The sequence below is a fragment of the Colobus angolensis genome, unplaced genomic scaffold (genome assembly GCF_000951035.1).
Source record: "Colobus angolensis palliatus isolate OR3802 unplaced genomic scaffold, Cang.pa_1.0 Scaffold90, whole genome shotgun sequence".
Lineage (NCBI taxonomy): Eukaryota > Metazoa > Chordata > Mammalia > Primates > Cercopithecidae > Colobus > Colobus angolensis.
In genome coordinates this window covers 2,262,289-2,280,923 of record NW_012122932.1, presented here as the reverse complement: position 1 = coordinate 2,280,923, position 18,635 = coordinate 2,262,289, and the positions used below count along the sequence as shown (strand labels likewise).

Genomic DNA, 18,635 nt, shown 5'->3' with positions numbered 1-18,635 from the left:
AGTGTGTAAACGTTCTCTTTTCTCCACATCCTTAGCTATTTCTGATGCCTGAAAGAAATGGGAAGGCTTCAGGAGGACTACTAACATGAGAAAATAAGGAGTTTGAAAGGGATAGATCTCTGAAAACCCTTAATGCAAAATGAAATCTGAAGATCATGTTATATAGAGAAATTACGTATTTGGTAGTAGTGGACAGGTGGGGCTGACAGAAGTGTTTTGACCTTCTTTAGTCCCATCTCAGCATTATTTATCACCTTCTGGTTTAGAAGGTGTAAAATATACACCAAAATCAAAGACTTCATAAATTTAAAAATTTATATTGATTATATTAATAGTTTTGCTATCTTAAGCTAAAAGAAATATATTATTGAAATTAATTTTATAATTATTAATTATCTCTAGCCTCTAGAAAATTTAAAATTGCATATATGCAATTGTAAACCTTCTGGTTTAGAAGTGTAAAATATACACCAAAATCAAAGACTTAGTAAATTTAAAAGTTTATATTGATTACATTAATAGTTTTGCTATATTAAGCTAAATGAAATATATTATTGAAATTAATAATTTTATAATTATTAATTATTTGTAGCCTCTAGAAAATTTAAAACTGCATATATGGCCTAAATTACATTTCTATTGGAGATTGCCACTTTAGAGGCTTACACAAATTGGTAATTAATTTTCTTAGTTCTTCCCAGATTATGTGTACAAGGCCGTGACATAGGAAATTGTCAAGAGGTAACTTAATGAATAGACATGAGAACTTACTGGTTTGTGTCTTTTGATGGGACCTAAATAACTGAGAGGCAGTTATCCCATTCATGAAAATGTAGAAAGGGGAGCTGGTATGGTAATGAATAGTTAGGATGAAACTGATTTATAGCTAGTTTAACTTTGTATAGCTGTCGGCTGCTGGGAACCCATATCTCCCCACCTTTCTTCTAGACAGTCTTTCTCAGCTATGACAGCAACTTAAGTAGTAATAAAGTGAGCATTCTCTGTCCACCTATGGGTTTAGCCAGACAAAAACACAAAAGGGTAGAGTTTATTCAATTTCTGTAAAAGCAAATATCTATTATCCAGACAGTGACAAAGAAGCTTCAGAAAGGGTGTTCTGCTGAGTTTGCTTTTATTGAACAGGCAGTTGGACAGGCAGCATTGTAATCAGGACATTTCAAGGGCTCAGACTTGGTGGAGATTTCTTTATACCCTCAGATTACGGAGTCTAGGAGGAAAGAGATGGAAAAGACTGAAAATCAGTGAGTCTATTCCCAACAGCTCTGTATTGTTTTCTATAGCAAGTAAGACAAGCTTCAAAGAATTCTTTGTATATACAGAGGTGAAGGTAGGTGATTCAGAATTGGGGTTTTTTTTTCCCTCATGGCTTTCAACAATCTTCCCGTCATTCATCCTAGAAGAGAAGATGGGTAGGTTAGATACTAGAACCCAGAGATATTGCAGAAATATTACAACAAATATTGAGCACCTAGTATATACAACATGTTGAGGTGGACACAAAAATGAACATGGCTTAATTCTGCCTTTGATCACATGCAGTCTTCATGCTGATAAAAAAAGAAGTAGGTGTAATTAGCACCATTTTGCAGATGACGAAATTGAGCTTCAGAGAAGTTTAGTAACTTGTCACTGTCATGTTAGGTCATAACTTGAATTCAATTCCTGTAACATGAATGTTTTTCTACTATAGTTTGTTGTAGGCCACTAGAATGTAATCAGCTGTCTTCCTTTGCCTGACTCATCCATATATTTGAAATCAACCTTTAAAACATTAAATCAGTATTTTAAAAATAACCTTATAGGGGGTGAGGGACTCAGGAATTTTCTTTCACATAACTGCACATCTTCAACTAGTACCACCTGGGGCATGAGCAGCACTGTCACTCCAAACTCAAATCTCCACTTTATTGCCTATATCAACTCCAGGCAGTTTTCTTTGGTTTGAAAGTAGCAAGCTTTGGTCTTCCTGAATCCTTGAAAATCTGTCATGAAATTGACAGATATAGATAAGAATTTTCAAGTGAACCTATCAAAATACATAATAATAATGTAGAATGCAAGATGTCCATAGACTTGAGAAATCATTGAGAAATAGAGATAAGTATAGCCATTTATTTATCTCACAAAATAATATTGGTATTTTTCTTAATATAGAAATTTCCTTCCAATCTAGCAAATCATCTTTTAATTGAGATAATGCCTTCTTGAGAGCACTTAGGTTTCAGAATCTCCTGACAACTAAGGAATGGTAGTAGAGCATTGGAAACAAAGTCAGGATATCTACTTTGAACCCAGTGTATTATACTGAGGGACTTTATTAAGTGACAGTTTCCCCCAAGATGATTTTCTGTAAAATGGGAAAGACAGTGACCCCTGCCCTAATCAAATGGCTATTGGAAGGAAACAGAGAAAATGTACATAAAACTCTAAAGACCTATGTAAATCTTAGTAGTTACTGTATAATAGTTATTGCGTAATAGGAAGTATTATGCATTTAGCAACAAAAGTGTGGGTTCCAAGATACTCAATGTACTTTTCCAGGAAAGTTGTGACTGCTTGGACTGTTATTCTATTCTTGAGATTCCAGACTTTCTTAGAGAAACTTCCACCCAGAAATAAAGTTCAGACAAGAGGCTTCAACCCTAGTATTTACATCCTTATTAGTCATCAGAACAATGCCAGGCCATGACCAGTCTGTACCACCTGTACCCAAGATCATACCCTTGAATCTTACACAGGGACCTAAAGTTCCACCTGTGTCCAGGACACTTTCAGTTTTTGTTTTGTTAACTAACACCATAATAATTTCTGTCATTATTAATGCCTGCTATGCAACTCCAGTCGAAAGCCTACACCCAGAAATGGAAGAACGGCACTCTTTTACAACACCTTGTGTGCTGAGCCCCAGCAAGATTCTTCATTATTTAAAGAAGTACATCTTACCAGTATAAACCTATGGCAAGTTCTTTATAAAGTAGTTTTTCCAAGTTGCCTACATAGGATGAGAGTTACAGGGAAGCGTGGTCTAAGGTGTCATCTATTGGACTGGCATAAAGCTATTTTGACCTTTGTCTCCTGAGATATATGTAAAGGTGAGTTTGTGAGGAGGGGGAACGGTATATTCTGTCAATAAAATGGGAGCAAACTACTAAGAATTTCTATATAATAAGACAGCAAACACAATATAGGGACTAGAGTTAAAGTTTAAATTCTTCTATGGATTCTGGTAAAGAACCAGAATAGAGGTCTTTAAATGGGTGGTAAATAACTTTGTCAAGCCCACATGAGAAAGATAAAGTCTTCTGATTTCATTCTAGTCCTCAGCTTCCACTACACTGCTCTCAGCTGCTAATGTGAAACTAGGAAGACTCTAGCTTACGATTCTTGTTTTCACGGTTTCCCATGGCAAAGATTGTTGGGTAGACGTTTTTAATATGGCCTTATCTAGTATTGCTTGACTAAGATTTTCAAATCTGGCTGAACAGTTTCTGATTGCATTATTCCCAAAGCTTTCTGTGGCAGTGGAATGGAGCAAAGAGAATGTGAATAATAATAGATAGCTTTATTAAATATAATGCATTAAAATGTTGTTTATTACATATAATTTTATCAAACTACAATTGAAAATAATTTATTAAAAATAAATAAGCACTATACCATGGTCTGTTTATCTAAGTTCATACTTTTAACTCTTCTCTTTTTCTAAATTCAGACTTTGGTCTTTGGCATAGTAATAATGGTGACATTAATTCTTCAAACATTGTGTCAAATATATAAAAGTCAGTCTTGATTGAATATTTTCATAGTTCATTGGGATATTTGGTTTAGAGTATTTATGTGATTTGCCAAGAGTCTCATATAAGAAGCACAGCAAAAACTGAACTTTGCACTCATATTTATCCCATAACAAAACATTTTTCTCTTATTTGAAAATTCCTATTTTTTCATGTTATATACCATCTCCCTGAGGATGACTATTTAAATAGTCACTAGGGAGAATGTCAAATTCAGTAACGTATGTTGAAACATCCTTTCAGGAGTTTAAATGAAACCGGTCAACTTTTAATGCTGGGAAATAATTTAATACAATGTCAAGTTCAAGAATATGGGCATTATATAGAAATTGTTTAAATCCAGCTCTGTCACTCTCTGACCTTTCTTGGTCTCTGTCCCATCTTCGTATTGTAGATCACAGAAGATAAAACCTATCCTGAAATAAGAAACGTTAGAGTGGAGACATTGCTCATAAACAATCTATTAATGAATCCATTAAATAGTTTAAAATATGAACTGCTGCATTATTTCCACTTATTTCAGTAATTACTTAATTATCCTTATAGTGAAAATGTGACCAATTCTGGGTCACCTGACCTAGTGTTACCTCTCTGGCCAGATAAATGTCTGTTACTCAGTGGAAGAGAACAAAACCAGAACCCACTACTCCTCACAACGTAACCATGGAGGCCAGTCTACCTATGTACTTACAGATATGGGCTTGCTGGCAGCGGTTGTTTCTGGGGTGCTACTCTCCTCACACTTCCCTGTACTGCGGATGTGTGTATTTGTTTGGCGTATCCTAAAACAGATCAGAGGATGCGTCAATAATGAGGAAGTTCTCAGTTATAATAAGACAATAAAGAAGGACCAACGTGCAGGACATTTTGTATCAAACCAAACTGCATTTAGAGGGAGGATCTGGGATCTGCATTCAACTATTTTCATTTTCAGTAGGTATCGTCCAGGCTGTTTCTCTTCTGCTCCAGATTTGTCCCCTAGCCCTGGACCTATCCTGTCACATTTCATTCACTGGTATATTTCATAAAGAATGCTGGAAATAAACTTGGAGATCATCTGATCTAAAGGTGATCTCGCATTTACAGATGCGAGAAATAGATCCCAGAGAGATGTTTGACTATACTGAGTACCAGTAATATGACTTGGGGAAAAATATAACAAGACACAAATGATACAGTCTCAGTTTTGTGGTTGGAATGAATCTTAAGGAATATGAATTTTAACGCCTTTCACTGGAGAAATATTATGAATCAGACATGTACTTGTTTGCTTCTAGTAATGGGAAACTCATTATCTATCAAGGCAGTGCAATTTGTCTTTTGGCATTGCTTAAGTTGAAATTGCTCTCCTATAACTTTCTCTAAAACTTTGGAAATGAATATTTTTTCCTTTTGCCTCAGATAACCTGATCCTTCTTTATAATATATACTCCCAACTCCCTTAACCAAACAAACTATCGTGAGGCATGCTTTCTTAATATTTTCATCATTTCAGTTTCTTACTCTAAAGTTCCCTTAAATAGATCACTTGTTATGGGTCTATAAAGTTGATGAAAATGTTGAAGAAAATTGTATGGATAACTTAGGCCCTGACATTTACAACGAAGAGGAATTGAAGGATTTCTGGGCTGCAGATAAGGTATACATAGTAATGGAATTCCTGGGCAGTTATATTTATTGCTTAAACAAGAATTTCTTAATTCTTCTTCTTTTTTTTTTTAATTATACTTTAAGTTCTAGGGTACATGTGCACAACGTGCAAGTTTGTTACATATGTATACATGTGCCATGTTGGTGTGCTGTACCCATTAACTCGTCATTTACATTAGGTATATCTCCTAATGCTATCCCTCCCCCCTCCCCACTCCCCACAATAGGACCCAGTGTGTGATGATCACCTTCCTGTGTCCAGGTGATCTCATTGTTCAATTCCCACCTATGAGTGAGAACATGTGGAATTTGGTTTTCTGTTCTTGCGATAGTTTGCTAAGAATATCTTAATTCTTAAAAACCTGTAAGGTCTATGGATGAATTTCAATTGCTCCATGAGCCTATGAATATTATGTGTGTGGATTGTTCATATCACATAATTTTTTAAAAATTTCTTGAAAGGGGTAACTTTCTTCATATTATCTAAGGAATCTTTGGTCTTTGAAAAACTAAAGAATTTAAGTGGAGAAAAAAGAAAACTGTATTTAGACCCAAATCAATAAGGTCAAAATCCTGTCTAATTTACTTTCTAGCTTTGCACCTTTAAACAAATTACCTGGACTCTCTGAGCCTCAGATTAACCTTCTGTGCAATAAAGATAACAACATTCCATAGCAGGTTGCAGGGATTCAGTGACTGAAATCTGAGAGTGCCTTATCGACCATACCTTACCTATAGATGAAGGATTATATTCAGATTTTATGCTTTTAAGCATATGACCTGAGGAGCGCCTTTTTCTTTTAAATATTTTTCCAGGATTAAAAAGAAGGATATCAGGGAGTCTTATCTTCATGTTCTGGGCCTTGCTTACAGTAGCCTAAGAAGGATAAAGTACTATATGAACTGCAATGTAGGTCTGGGGTCAGGTGAGATGGAAAAAACAAGGTTTGTCACCATTCTCTCCTCGAAAGCTGGCCAAATGGTGGCCAGGTAAGGGAAGGGATGCACATAGAGGCAAGGGGAAATTATTTAAAAATTCAGACATCATTTGAGCAGAGTAGCAACAACAAAACTAAAGCCAATAATAAGAATATGAAAATGAATCCCTTGTATTTAACTTAAGATAAAAATATTTTTATATCTAGCAGTTCTTCTCAATCATCTGTGAAGTCAGCAGCTCAGAGAACTGTCTCCTTTTCTCCAATGAAGGGAGTGAGATTTAGAATCATGAAATAATATGCCTCCAGATACCCAGATAGTCATAAATATGAGTGCAGACATCAGATCAGCCATTTACTTATTGTGCTTTCTTTTGTACAGTGCACTTTCCTTTTGCAAGGTACTACATCTTTCAAGAGGCGGGGTTAAAGAAATGGGGAATCTGTAGCTATATTATAGTCACAGGAGCTTTTAGATATTATACACTGGGCTGGGTTTATATAGCAGTACTTCTCCACTGTTTTTGTCCACTACACACAGAATGAATGATGTTCACACTCCCGTGACTGTACACAGGCTTATCCCTATGTTCTGTAATTGTAACCCCACTATTTTTTTTTGTTCTCTTTTACTCAATAGAGCATATAGCAATGTAGGTAAGCAATTTACCAAAGGAATAGCCTTAAATCTTTTCTATTTTACATATAAGAAAGATAATTCACGAATTTTGAATTTTTAATTTCTACGATGAATAAATTACTTGCAACACCCTTTGAATTTACATAGGTGCGTTACTATGGGTTAACACTCTAGCTGAGAAATTCTAAACTGGAAGATATGATGGGGCAACTTGAATACTTACAGATTTTCATGACAGAGCATGCAGGGATTGTTGTAGGTTTGGCCATCGTCACCACAGACAGGCTTTAAATCCTTCGGACAAAGATAACCTATCCTGGGCAATACTCGATAGTCTTTGCACATCTCAGAATCCTGAAGAAGCAAAACATAAAGCAGACTGACTTTATGGCATTCAAGGAGATGGATGAGCTTAAGAAAACCTCTTGAGTTCCTTAATCCAACTTGAATAAATGGTTGTAAAAGGACTGTGATATAGGTTATTCAAACTCAAAGATTGATTTTGCACCATATGAGGTGAATTTAACTTCCTGAATGTGGCCATTTTTAACTAGACAAGGTAAATAAACAAAGAAACAAGGAATAGCAAAGCAATAAGAAAACAAAAATCCTTTATAATATGTGACACAATTACCTGCCCATAAGAAGAAATCTAGAATGATAGGCATGCTAGAAATACTATTCGCCTTTTTAAGTGAAGATACTGGTTATACACAGCCTAGAAAGAAAAGACTCAGAGGTCAATACTCATAAATTGCATGAGTTTTTGAGTCCTAGCTCTACCACTAACTAGAGAAGTGACTTATCTAACTTTTCTCATCCTTAATTTTCTCATCTGAAAACCATAAATAATAGTAGTCCTTACTTTATATTACTGCTTTAAGGGATTAAAACAGATAATGCATGAAAGTTCATGCTTAACACAGTACCGGTCACATACTAAGTGTTCAGTAACTTTTAGTTGTCAGTATGTGTTCCATGGTAAAATCATATGTATATTTTCTATGTAAAAGAAGAAACATATTTGCTCTTTGTAGTGTTTTGGAAGTATGAGTTTAGTAATTAATGATCATTACAAGAACTTGATTAGTTTTTTAAGAAGACAAAAAGTAGAGCCAAAATATAAAAAAATGGATTCAAAAGCAAATAGGATGATGGAAGACTTAAACCAATGGTATCAGTAATTACATAGAATATTAACAAGTAAGTACTCCAGTTAAAACACAGAAATTATCAAACCGGAAGAACAAAAAGAATCAATATATAAGATTTATAAGAAATATATTTATAAGTAAAGGGATCAGTTCTAAATGACTCATGACTCAAAGTAATCATCGAATTTAGAAATGAAATGAATCACAAAGAAAATGTAACCTGTCAAATCCCAGCAGCCAAAGCAGTAATTTGAGGGAAATGTATAGCCTTAATACATATATTAGAAAAGAAGGAAGTTCTAAAATGGATGATCTAAACTTTCATCTGAGGAAGCTAGCCAATGATGAGCATAGAAAAATTTTTAAATAAATAATAAAGAGGAGAAATTGATGAAATAGAAAACAGAACAAAGTCAAAAGTTAAGTGCTTGAAAAGATTAGTAAGTTGATAAGCTATTTGCAAAACTGACCAGAGTCAAGAAAATATATATTACCAATATTAGAGATAAAAGGTCATCGTTATATGAGCTGTAGATATTAAAAGAATAATTTAGAAATGTAAACTATATGCCAAAAAATTTGACAACATAGGTGAAATTAATAAATTCCTTGAAAACTACTTACTGAAAACAGGCACAAAGATGACATAGAAAATTTAATAATATTATGTCTGCTAATACTCATTTTGGAGAAGTCAAGCAGTATTTGTTTGCTTGTTCCTTTGTTTTGATAAATGATTCAAACACCTAAATGAATTGCTTTAGATTGTGGTGAGTTCTATATTGGTAGAAATATTCATGGAAAATTTAGATAAGTAACTTATATGAATCCCTGGCAAAGGTTAGACTCAATCAGGTATATCAAGTGTATTTTTTCAGGTAACTGGTGCTATATTTTTTCAGGTAACTGGTGCTATAATGTTCAAAAGGTACTACAATGTTCCTTACTCTCTCTCTCTCTTTATTTTTTTTAACATAGTACTTCAACTCAACAAATTCTGTTGACTCCACCTTCAAAACAGACCCAGTATCTAACCACCTCTCAAAAGTTCCACCACATGGTATAAACTAGCATCATCTCTTCTGTAGACTACTGCAATAGCTAATTAGCTGTCCAGCCCTTGCCTCCCTGCAGTGTTTTCAACAGATATCAGGCAAAGTTATTCCTTTAAAATATAAATCAAATCATATTACTCTTCTCAAAACCATCAATCAGAATATTAGGCAAAGTCTTTAAAACTGTCTACAAAACCCTTTATACCATGGCCTCCCATTAGCTTCCTGACTTCCTCCTCTACAACTGAGGTAGCTCTATTTCAACAACACTAAACACTTTGCTGTGTTTTCTCCCTGGGGTATGTTCCCCTCATATATACCTACTGAATCAGTACCCTTAGGTCTTAATGTAAATGTCACCTTCTGAGAGAGTTATTCCCGATATATGCCACATAAAATTGTATCCCCTCCCCTCCCCATCTCAGAATTTACTGTACCATTTTTTTTTCTGCCTTATTTCCTCCTTGGCATTATTTTATTTATTTATTTATATTATTTATTGTATCTGCTTTTCCAATATACTGTGAACTTCATGTAATGAGTGCTATCTGTTTTGTTCATGGCTATTAATCTAGCATACATAAATAATGCCTGGAAAAATAGTGGGTGCTCAATAAGTATTTGTAGACTGACAAAAGGACTGCTAGCTTGATAAAAAGAAATGAATAATGAAAGATTTATTTCTCCAAAAGAAATCTCAGCTCCAAAACAGACTGTATATTATGAGGGAGAATGAGGGGGCTACTGGTCTGCTGATGATGATTATTTCTTGCTGCTATCACAGAAGAAATATGTGCATTTCTTTTATGTGAGTATACTTTAGTATTTTTTTAAAAAAACATATTTTGTTAATAGCTCTTCTCCCTGCCTTTGTATCCCTGATGTAGAGCCCAATTTACACGAGCCACCACACCCAGCTCAGCCTATATTTTAAACAAGAAGTTTTAGCCACTGTGAATTGCTAATTTGTGGAAATTTACACCTGTGAGTGTGCTTGGCGTAGAGTTCCAGGATGTGGACACAGATTTGGTTGGAGGAGGGAAATAAGCGGAAGCTAGGTGAGGAAACTTGTTGGTCTGCTAAAATTACAGAACTGAGGCACCTGACTACGTATTCTACCACATGTGAGATTAGTCACAATTATTCCACACCCACATTGTAAATTTCAAAATGTACTAAACTGAAGCAAGGCAAATAATCTCAATGGGCACAGAATAAGGCACTAATGAGAAACCCCAGAACTCTTGCCAAGCATAAACTGCATACAGTCCTCCAATGACTTCAGGATGCACTGAATCAGCAAACCTCAGACCCTTCTATGAAAACAGCAAATAGCAACAGGTCAAAAAAAATCGAGAAAGTTAAACTGATAAGTAGCTTTTCAGAAATAGTCCTCCTTACCAGAGAACTGAGAGAGTCTGGGCTGTCTTCCTCTTGAGAAGCTCTAACATGGGATGGCTTTTCTTGAAGTTTTGCCCTTTCTAAAGCTTCTGTTAGACTAGAGAAGAAAACAAAAAGTAATTGAAAATAAGAAACAGTTCCTATAACTTTCAGTGAGAAGTTAAGCAATCCTTATAAAATATGACAGATGCCAGGCATGGTACCTCACGCCTATAACCCCAGCATTTTGGGAGGCCTAGGCTGGCGAATCACCTAGGCCAGGAGGTCAGGAGTTGGAGACCAGCCTGGCCAACAGAAACTCCGTCTCTACTAAAAATACAAAAATTAGCTGGGCATGGTGGTGCACACTTGCCATCCCAGCTACTCGGAAGGCTGAGGCAGGAGAATCTCTTGAACCCGGGAGGCTGAGGTTGCAGTGACCTGAGATTGCACCATTGCACTCCAGCCTGGGCAGCAGAGTGAGACACTGTCTCAGTAAATAAATAAACAAATAAATAAATCATAATCACAGAACATTGAGATAGTGACCAGGATTACATATTAAGAAAATTACACAATTAGGAGCTGGTTTAGAACTTTCATCACTTAACAGATGACAAGTGGCTTAATGTTCTTAAGTTTTGATTTTCTAGAACACAAAATGAGAGCAGTATTTAGTAATTCCTCCCTCAAAGAACACTCACTATGAAAAGCTAAATAAATTTGACTATTGTTGTGTTCACAGTGCGCTTTACAACCATCATCATCATCATCATTTATAATGTCCATTGGTCTCCACTTCTAGTTGCTTTTCAGAATAACCTAGAAACTCTTTCTAAAAAATAAATTACATCACCCCAAGATTCTGATATAATATATTTTGGGGTGTAAAAATTTGTGTTTATTTTTATGAGGCATCTCAATTGAGTCTGATCTAGTTGTGGAATAAAGATCTTGAAGAATTACTTCTAATTATGATGCTGAAAGTTGAAAACAAATTGTTTAATGACACAGTTAGTATACATCTTGGTTAGAACTTAGGGTTCTGTCTCCAAGTCTAAATGTTCTTTCTACTATATCAGGTGTTCTCAATTTGAGGACTTTAATTCTAAAGACTTATTTTTAAAATCCCATAGTGTTCATAAATACACAAATTTATTCAATCAGCAGTTTCTAAAAATGCACTTCCCCTGCTAGCTGCAGGAGGAGCAGAATCATCTTACTCACAAGACAGCTCTGCACATGTAGCACTTGTTTGTATAGAACTTTCCATCAGCACCGCGCACTGGGTCATTCTCTCTAGGGCAGATGAGCTCATTGTTCTTTATATAGTTTTGAAATTCACTGCACTCATCCTAGAAAATGAGAAAGGGAAAGTGAACATGACTTTGTTCCTTTTTGGCTTGGTGATTTTTTCAAACTTGGTTTCAGGAAGTCCTCTCTTAGTTCTGGGCTCCGACTCACTGTACTTATCCTGGCAACAGAGGCCAAGGAACACACAGGTTGTCTAAACTTTGCATCCTCCGCTTCATTTTGAACCTGTCTGCACTGATCCTGAAAAATGTAGGGAAACATAACACAACACTTGATAGACCTTCTTGTTTTTTCCTCCCATTCATCCATCCTTCCTTTCCCCGTTTTTCCCAATGAAGCATGCTTTTGACAAAAGGACAATTGCTCAGGGATCTAACTCTACAAATGTGATTGTTACTATTAAAGAACTGAATGAAGATGTCTTCTCTGTAGTCTTGAAAAAGAAATAGAAAAGAAAGCATCATGCACACACACTGCTGATTCTTTAATGCTGATAAAATCATCTGGTGAAAACAGAAGGGAAGCTAAAAGGGAGACTTAGATTAGTTTATATTGCCTGAATTATTAAAATAAATATCAACGAGCTACCCAAAGCCTTATGTCACACTTAAAGTGTCAAAGATAAGCATGTAGTTGAGTTGGTAAAGAATTTTACCCTCTACTTTTCAATCCATATTTCTCCCAAGGAGGAAAGACTAAAACATCAATTGACACATACTCTCAGAGAATTTTCTACAAAATCAAAAATGATATCAAAGCCCAAAGCTCCCCAGAAAATCTTGTTATGATCCAAAGTGACAAGACTAGAAAAATCAATTTTCTTTGAAGTTAAGAGATTAGTATCTTTATTATTCCCAAAACTGGAGAAGAATGCAAAATTCTGAGGGTGAAAAGTAAGACAGTTATTCTGGTATCCTTTAAGAAATAACCTTTGCATTATTTGAGGGCTTGCTACTTGATTTCTCTTCATCTTTCTTTTTTCTTTCATTAGCTTCTCGATCGCTGCAGATTAAAAAAAAAAAAGATAGGGTAATTTTTCTAGGGTTGTTACTGAATTGTCTTTAACCAAGTGTTTCTTCAATGCTAAACATTAGCAAATCTAACACTATTTTCTTATACTTGAAAATAAAATTCTAAGAATACTTTTCTGTAAGCTAATCAGTTCTGATTGTTGGAATTTTCATGATAATATATTTGTGGCAACGCTATCAACTATCATAGATGCTGTTACTATACTCTTATCCAGAAAAATATGATCCTAAAAGGTCTTTATTTTTCCTTAATATAAAAGACTTATGACTGTCATCTAGAAAGTTTCTATAATTTTCATTTTTACTTTTCTAATTAAATTATAACTAAACTCACAGTTTTGATTGTTATTTACATAGGTATAATGCTTTGAAGTTCAGAAGCATTTTTAAAATGTCCTCGAATCTCCAGAAAACTATATTGTGCAGTTATTTTTCCCTCAGGAGGAACTGGGGCTCTGCACAATGAACTGGCCTGTCCCAGGTTACGTAGCTGATAAGCTACCTCTTCCTACCCCAGAGGTTCTGGGTGTGATTATGCTTCTCAACATCAAAATAAAAAAATTATTGTGGAAGGGCTTTGGAAATTGTCTCTTCAAAAGAGAGGAGCTATCGTATCATTAACGTGTGATGCCAAGTGTCTTAGGTTTTAAAAGTAACAAGGACTAACTTCTAGCAAACAGGCACAACTATCAAATTTATTGATAAACCTTCTTACGTACAAGATGCTCTGACACATAGCACATTTATTGATGTGCATCTTGCCATATGGGCCTCGAACAGGGTTATTCTCTCTGGTGCAGATAAGCTTCCCATTTATCCGCATGCTTCGAAATTCACGACACAGATCCTACCAACAGTAGCAGAAAAAGATGTTACTGTCATGGTATAATCTTTAAAACCTGATAACGTGATTGACTGATTAGATATAGACTCATAACACAGGAAAAAAAAACAGAGAAAGTAAAATTTCAGAGAAGAAATATGTTTTAAAGGCACTTTATTCAATCTCTACGTAAGAAGTTTGAATCTTGTTCATTGCATCTCTCTCAAATGATTGTCTTGCCCTAATGGAATATCAGTACTGCCTAAAGCAGCCTATTCATTTAAAAACTACATATGTGTCTGTGTGTGTGTATATGCGTGTGTGTGTGTGTATATATATATATGTGTGTGTGTGTTTGTGTGTATGTGTGTGTATATATATATGATCTTGCTCTGTTGTCCAGCCTGGAGTGCAGTGGTACAATCATAGCTCATCGCAGCCTCCAACTGCTGGGCTCAAGCAACACTCCCACCTCAGCCTCCTAAGTAGCTAGAACTATAGGCAGGTGCCATGGTGCCTAGCTAATATTTTAAAATTTTTTGTAGAGACGGGAGTCTCTCTGTGTTGCCTGGGCTGGTCTTAAACTCTTCGCTTCAAGTGATTATCGCACACTGGCCTCCTAAAGAACTGAGATTACAGGCATGAGCCCCCAGTGCCCTGCCCCATCTCATTTTAATACGATTTTCTATGAAGCGGAGCCCCAAACCTGTCTCCCCACGAGTGCACTCAGTATTCCACACAGAAAAAGTCTGTTTCAAAAGCCCTGGAATGAACTAAAAGACACTGTTCTGCAAAACATAAAAACGTGTAAACTTTCAGCTTCATTTCTCAACAACAATTTACCAAGAACAAACAAACAAACAAAAAGCATTTTTATTGTGCAAAGTGCTTTGTCGTGTAGCTTAACAGATTTATTTTAGTGGTTGTAAAAATCTTATAAATGAATACTCATCATTCCCATTTTACAGATGAGAAAAACAAATCTCAGCGATATTAAATAAAGTCAGTGTTGAATTTGTGATCAGAAGCCTGCTAACCACCAGGATATACTTTTTTACTTACTTGCTTTTACAAGGCATGGAATAAAACTCCTATCTGTGGATAAGTATATGGAGCAGCCTTTTGTGTTCATTGAAACATAATGATCGTAAAAAGAAGCCAATAGAACCGAGTCTACAGGCAGGAGCTGGAATGTATTAAAATCTTCAGAGAGCTACAGAAGTCTCTGGAACTTCGTTTAAGCCCAAAGAGCCAAAGTGATGATATGGAAACATTACCTTAAAAAATAACACAATAACCTAGATTGTACTTACCCTTCTTTCTTTAAATTGTGATGTCCGTAAACAAACAATTCCAGGCCTTACTTTTTATTGCAGCATTTAAAAAGGTATTAATGCTCTGGAATTAAATACCTATCGACATATTAAATGTCTCACAACCACCATTTTCACAAATTACTGGAAGTATTTCCTTTTCCAGGAGCTCACAATACCACATACGTTTATAATAGCACTCCTCTGACTGTATTGCAACCCTGCAATTCAGTCTTTGGTTCTTCTATTCATTTTTTATGCGTAGCTAACTTCTCTTAAGTTTTCCTGAATTCTAAAAAATTGGAAAAATATTACCCACTACATAGATTTTGGGGGAGGTTTAAATACAATTATTGGTAAATCTTATTTAACTTTGCATGTGTAGATAAAACTGTAGTTTTCTATTTCACACACACACACACACACACACACAGTCTCAATATTTTCTTTTTATTTATTTTTTTAAGACAAGTTCTCACTCTGTTGCCCAGGCTGGAGTGCGATAATGCTATCACAGCTCACTGCTGCCTTGAACTCTGCTCACCTTAACCTCCCAGTAGCTAGAGTTGCAGGTTTGCACCACCATGCACAGCTATTTTTATTATTATTGTTATTATTATTATTTTGTAGAGACAGGGTCTCACTATGTTGCCCAGGCTGGTTTTGAACTCTTAGGCTCAAGAAATTCTTGTGCTCTGGTCTCCCAAAACACTGGAATTATAAGAGTGAGTTACCACACCCTGCCTCCGTATTTTCTTTGTTGTTGCTTTTTTTCACTCAATATTTTCTATATATACATGTAGATAGCATTCTTCTGTTTGAAATTTTTTAAATAAGGGTCATAAAATTAAAAATCTACCAAGATTTTAAATAGATGTCCTTTAAAGATCATGTGAAGTTGTGCAATAAAGTTCCCAAAATATTTTTAAATAATGATAATTACTATTAATGTTTCATTTTCTTTAGTCACTACAGGCTTAATGAAAAGTTGCCCTACTAATAGGAAAAATCTTCCTAGAGAAATTTTACTATTTTTCTTTTCTAACTGGAGTCCGTCGGTGGATTAAAAGAAATTGTGCTGTGTAATATTCTACGTGTTGGTGTTGTAGTGTTGAATACTATTTATGAAGACCAAAACTGAACACTAGGTGGCAATGAAATGCCAGATCAAGAATTTATTATCTCAAATGCCAACTCTTTTTCTTTCTGTTTTTTTTTTTTTTTTTTTTTTTTTTTTTTTTTTTTTTTTTTTTGAGATGGAGTCTCCCTCTGTCGCCCAGGCTGCTGGAGTGCAGTAGCGCGATCTCAGCTCACTGCAAGCTCCGCCTCCCGGGTTCATGCCATTCTGCTGCCTCATCCTCCCCAGTAGCTGGGACTACAGGCTCCCGTCACCATGCCCGGCTAATTTTTTGTATTTTTAGTAGAGACGGGGTTTCACCATGTCAGCCAGGATGGTCTCGATCTCCTGACCTCCTGATCCGCCCGCCTCGGCTTCTCAAAGTGCTGGGATTACAGTCGTGAGCCACCGTTTCTGGCCTCAAACTCCAAACTTTTGATACTAATTTTCTTTGTAATTTTCGGCATCTGATTGTTTGATATTTATTTGTTTAAAAAATTCAGAAACAGCCAAGTGTGATGGCTCATGTAATCCCAGCACTTTGGGAGGCTGAGACTTGAGCTCCAGTGGATCGCTTGAGCTCAGGAGTTCAAGATAAGCCTGAGCAACAGCAAGACCCTGTCTCAAAGGAAAGAAAAAATTCAAAAATGAAATTCACTGGCTAACTACAATAATTTAACAATTGTCACTGGTTCTACAATTGCATCAGAGTCACTCTTGGGGAATTGAAGAGCATGCTATTTATTTTCAAGATCTGGCCATCACTTCATTGTTAACCATTATATTGCCAATGGTTGGGACAGAGTCAGCATTTCATGAATATTTGTTAAATAAATTTACCATACAGTGAACTAACAGAATTCAGGTAGTAGCATGTCTGACATCTATTACCTCTTTGTCATTGCTCCTTTCTCCTGTATTGCTCCTGTTTTCATCCTCTTTCTTTTTTTTTTCAGCTGCTTCCCTTTCCCTGGGGGGAAAACAATGAACCATTTCAATCAAAGTGAACAAACACCTCATTAATTACTAGATCTGCTTCTAAGACAACTGTCATTTTCTCAAACTGGTAAGAAATGACTATTGTACTTTAAGACTCACAGTCAAAAGCTCATTTTGAAACATACTCACAGTTTTTCCTTACACATAGCACACTTATTGCCATGTGTCTTGCCATCTGGACCCCGGACAGGGTCACTTTCCCGAGTGCAGATAAGTTTTCCATTTTTCATTTGGTTTCTAAACTCATCACATGTATCCTGAAAAGATGAAAAGATTATATTGGAAGTGCTGTTTTTACGTAGTATCTGATTGGATTTGAGAATCAGAGGATTTCTTTCCAAGAGTCAGGCAGCCATGTAACCTTGCTGTGGTTACAGAGAGGACATTCCACAATGTGCTCTGTGGAATCAGATTCTGTTTTAGACATATGTTCTAATTCCTGGAACCTCCAAATAGGTTGCTTTCCTGGCAAGGAGGAATGATGGCTGAATATGGAATTAAGATGGCTAATCAGCTGAATTTAAAATGGGGAAATTATCCTGGATTATCCAAGTGGGGCCCACGTAATCGCAAAGGTTCTTATTCATGAAAGAGAGAGGCAGAGGCAGGAGAGTCAGTGTGAGAATGATACAACATGAGAAGGACTTGACTGGCTGTCACTGGCTTAACGGTGGCCACAAGCCAAGGAATACAGGTAGCTTCTAGAAGTTAGAAAAAGCAAAGAAACAGATCCTCACCTAGAGCCTCCACAAAGGAGTGCAGCATTATCGACACCTTCATTTTAGCATGATCAGACCCATTTAAAACTTATGGAATCCAGAAATATTAAGATAATAAATTTGTGTTATTTTAAGCAACTGCTTGTAGTAACTTATAATAGCAGCAAAATAATAAAAAAACAAAAATAAATCCCAGTATACTTGCAAAACCTCGTTTTCCCTATCTATAAAATAAGGTTAAAAAGTCATATTTGACCAGGCTGTTGAAATAATTAATAAACTATTATTTATAAAAGTGCCTCATAAAGTGATAATCACTGATAACTTGGTAACTCCTGACCTTCTAAGGGCAAGCCCTAGCTTGATCATATTGGCACCTTCTTCTGTAGTTTTGATCGCCAACTGTTGACTCACAGAAAGAACATTCTTGCCAAAACCCAAATAATAACTCACCTTCCCTGATTCTGATCCAGTCCCATTTGAGCTGGAGTGAGAATCATCATTTTTTCTCTCTGCTTCTCTTTCCCTGGAGAAGAAAAAAGTCAATATTCGTCTTGTTAACACATATTGACCCTGGATTATGCAGTAAGTGTGTCCCGTGCAAATGACAAGGAGCCAACTTTCTTCAACTGTGCTGGTCAGTGATTCCAAATGGCCATCACCAAGTTCCTAGAATTCTGGCGCAAT

The 18,635-nt window shown here is 35.8% G+C and overlaps 1 protein-coding gene across 2 annotated transcripts in view; it reads right to left on the bottom strand.

Moving 5' to 3' along the window:
- Window positions 1-1,036: 1,036 nt before the first annotated feature.
- Window positions 1,037-18,635, bottom strand: part of SPINK5 (serine peptidase inhibitor, Kazal type 5) — a 74,739-nt gene continuing 57,140 nt past the window's right edge. Inside the window, exons 24-34 of one of the 2 annotated variants that reach the window (XM_011931508.1) lie at window positions 18,402-18,474; window positions 17,359-17,486; window positions 17,122-17,200; window positions 13,697-13,824; window positions 12,876-12,948; window positions 12,097-12,186; window positions 11,860-11,987; window positions 10,654-10,750; window positions 7,267-7,397; window positions 4,507-4,597; window positions 1,037-1,414 (exon numbers count right to left, since the gene is read on the bottom strand). In XM_011931508.1, coding sequence (XP_011786898.1) covers window positions 1,406-1,414; window positions 4,507-4,597; window positions 7,267-7,397; window positions 10,654-10,750; window positions 11,860-11,987; window positions 12,097-12,186; window positions 12,876-12,948; window positions 13,697-13,824; window positions 17,122-17,200; window positions 17,359-17,486; window positions 18,402-18,474 — 1,027 coding nt within the window. In that variant the 3' untranslated portion in view covers window positions 1,037-1,405. The remainder of the gene's footprint in view (window positions 1,415-4,506; window positions 4,598-7,266; window positions 7,398-10,653; window positions 10,751-11,859; window positions 11,988-12,096; window positions 12,187-12,875; window positions 12,949-13,696; window positions 13,825-17,121; window positions 17,201-17,358; window positions 17,487-18,401; window positions 18,475-18,635) is intronic. The other variant, XM_011931509.1, reaches the window with a different exon arrangement.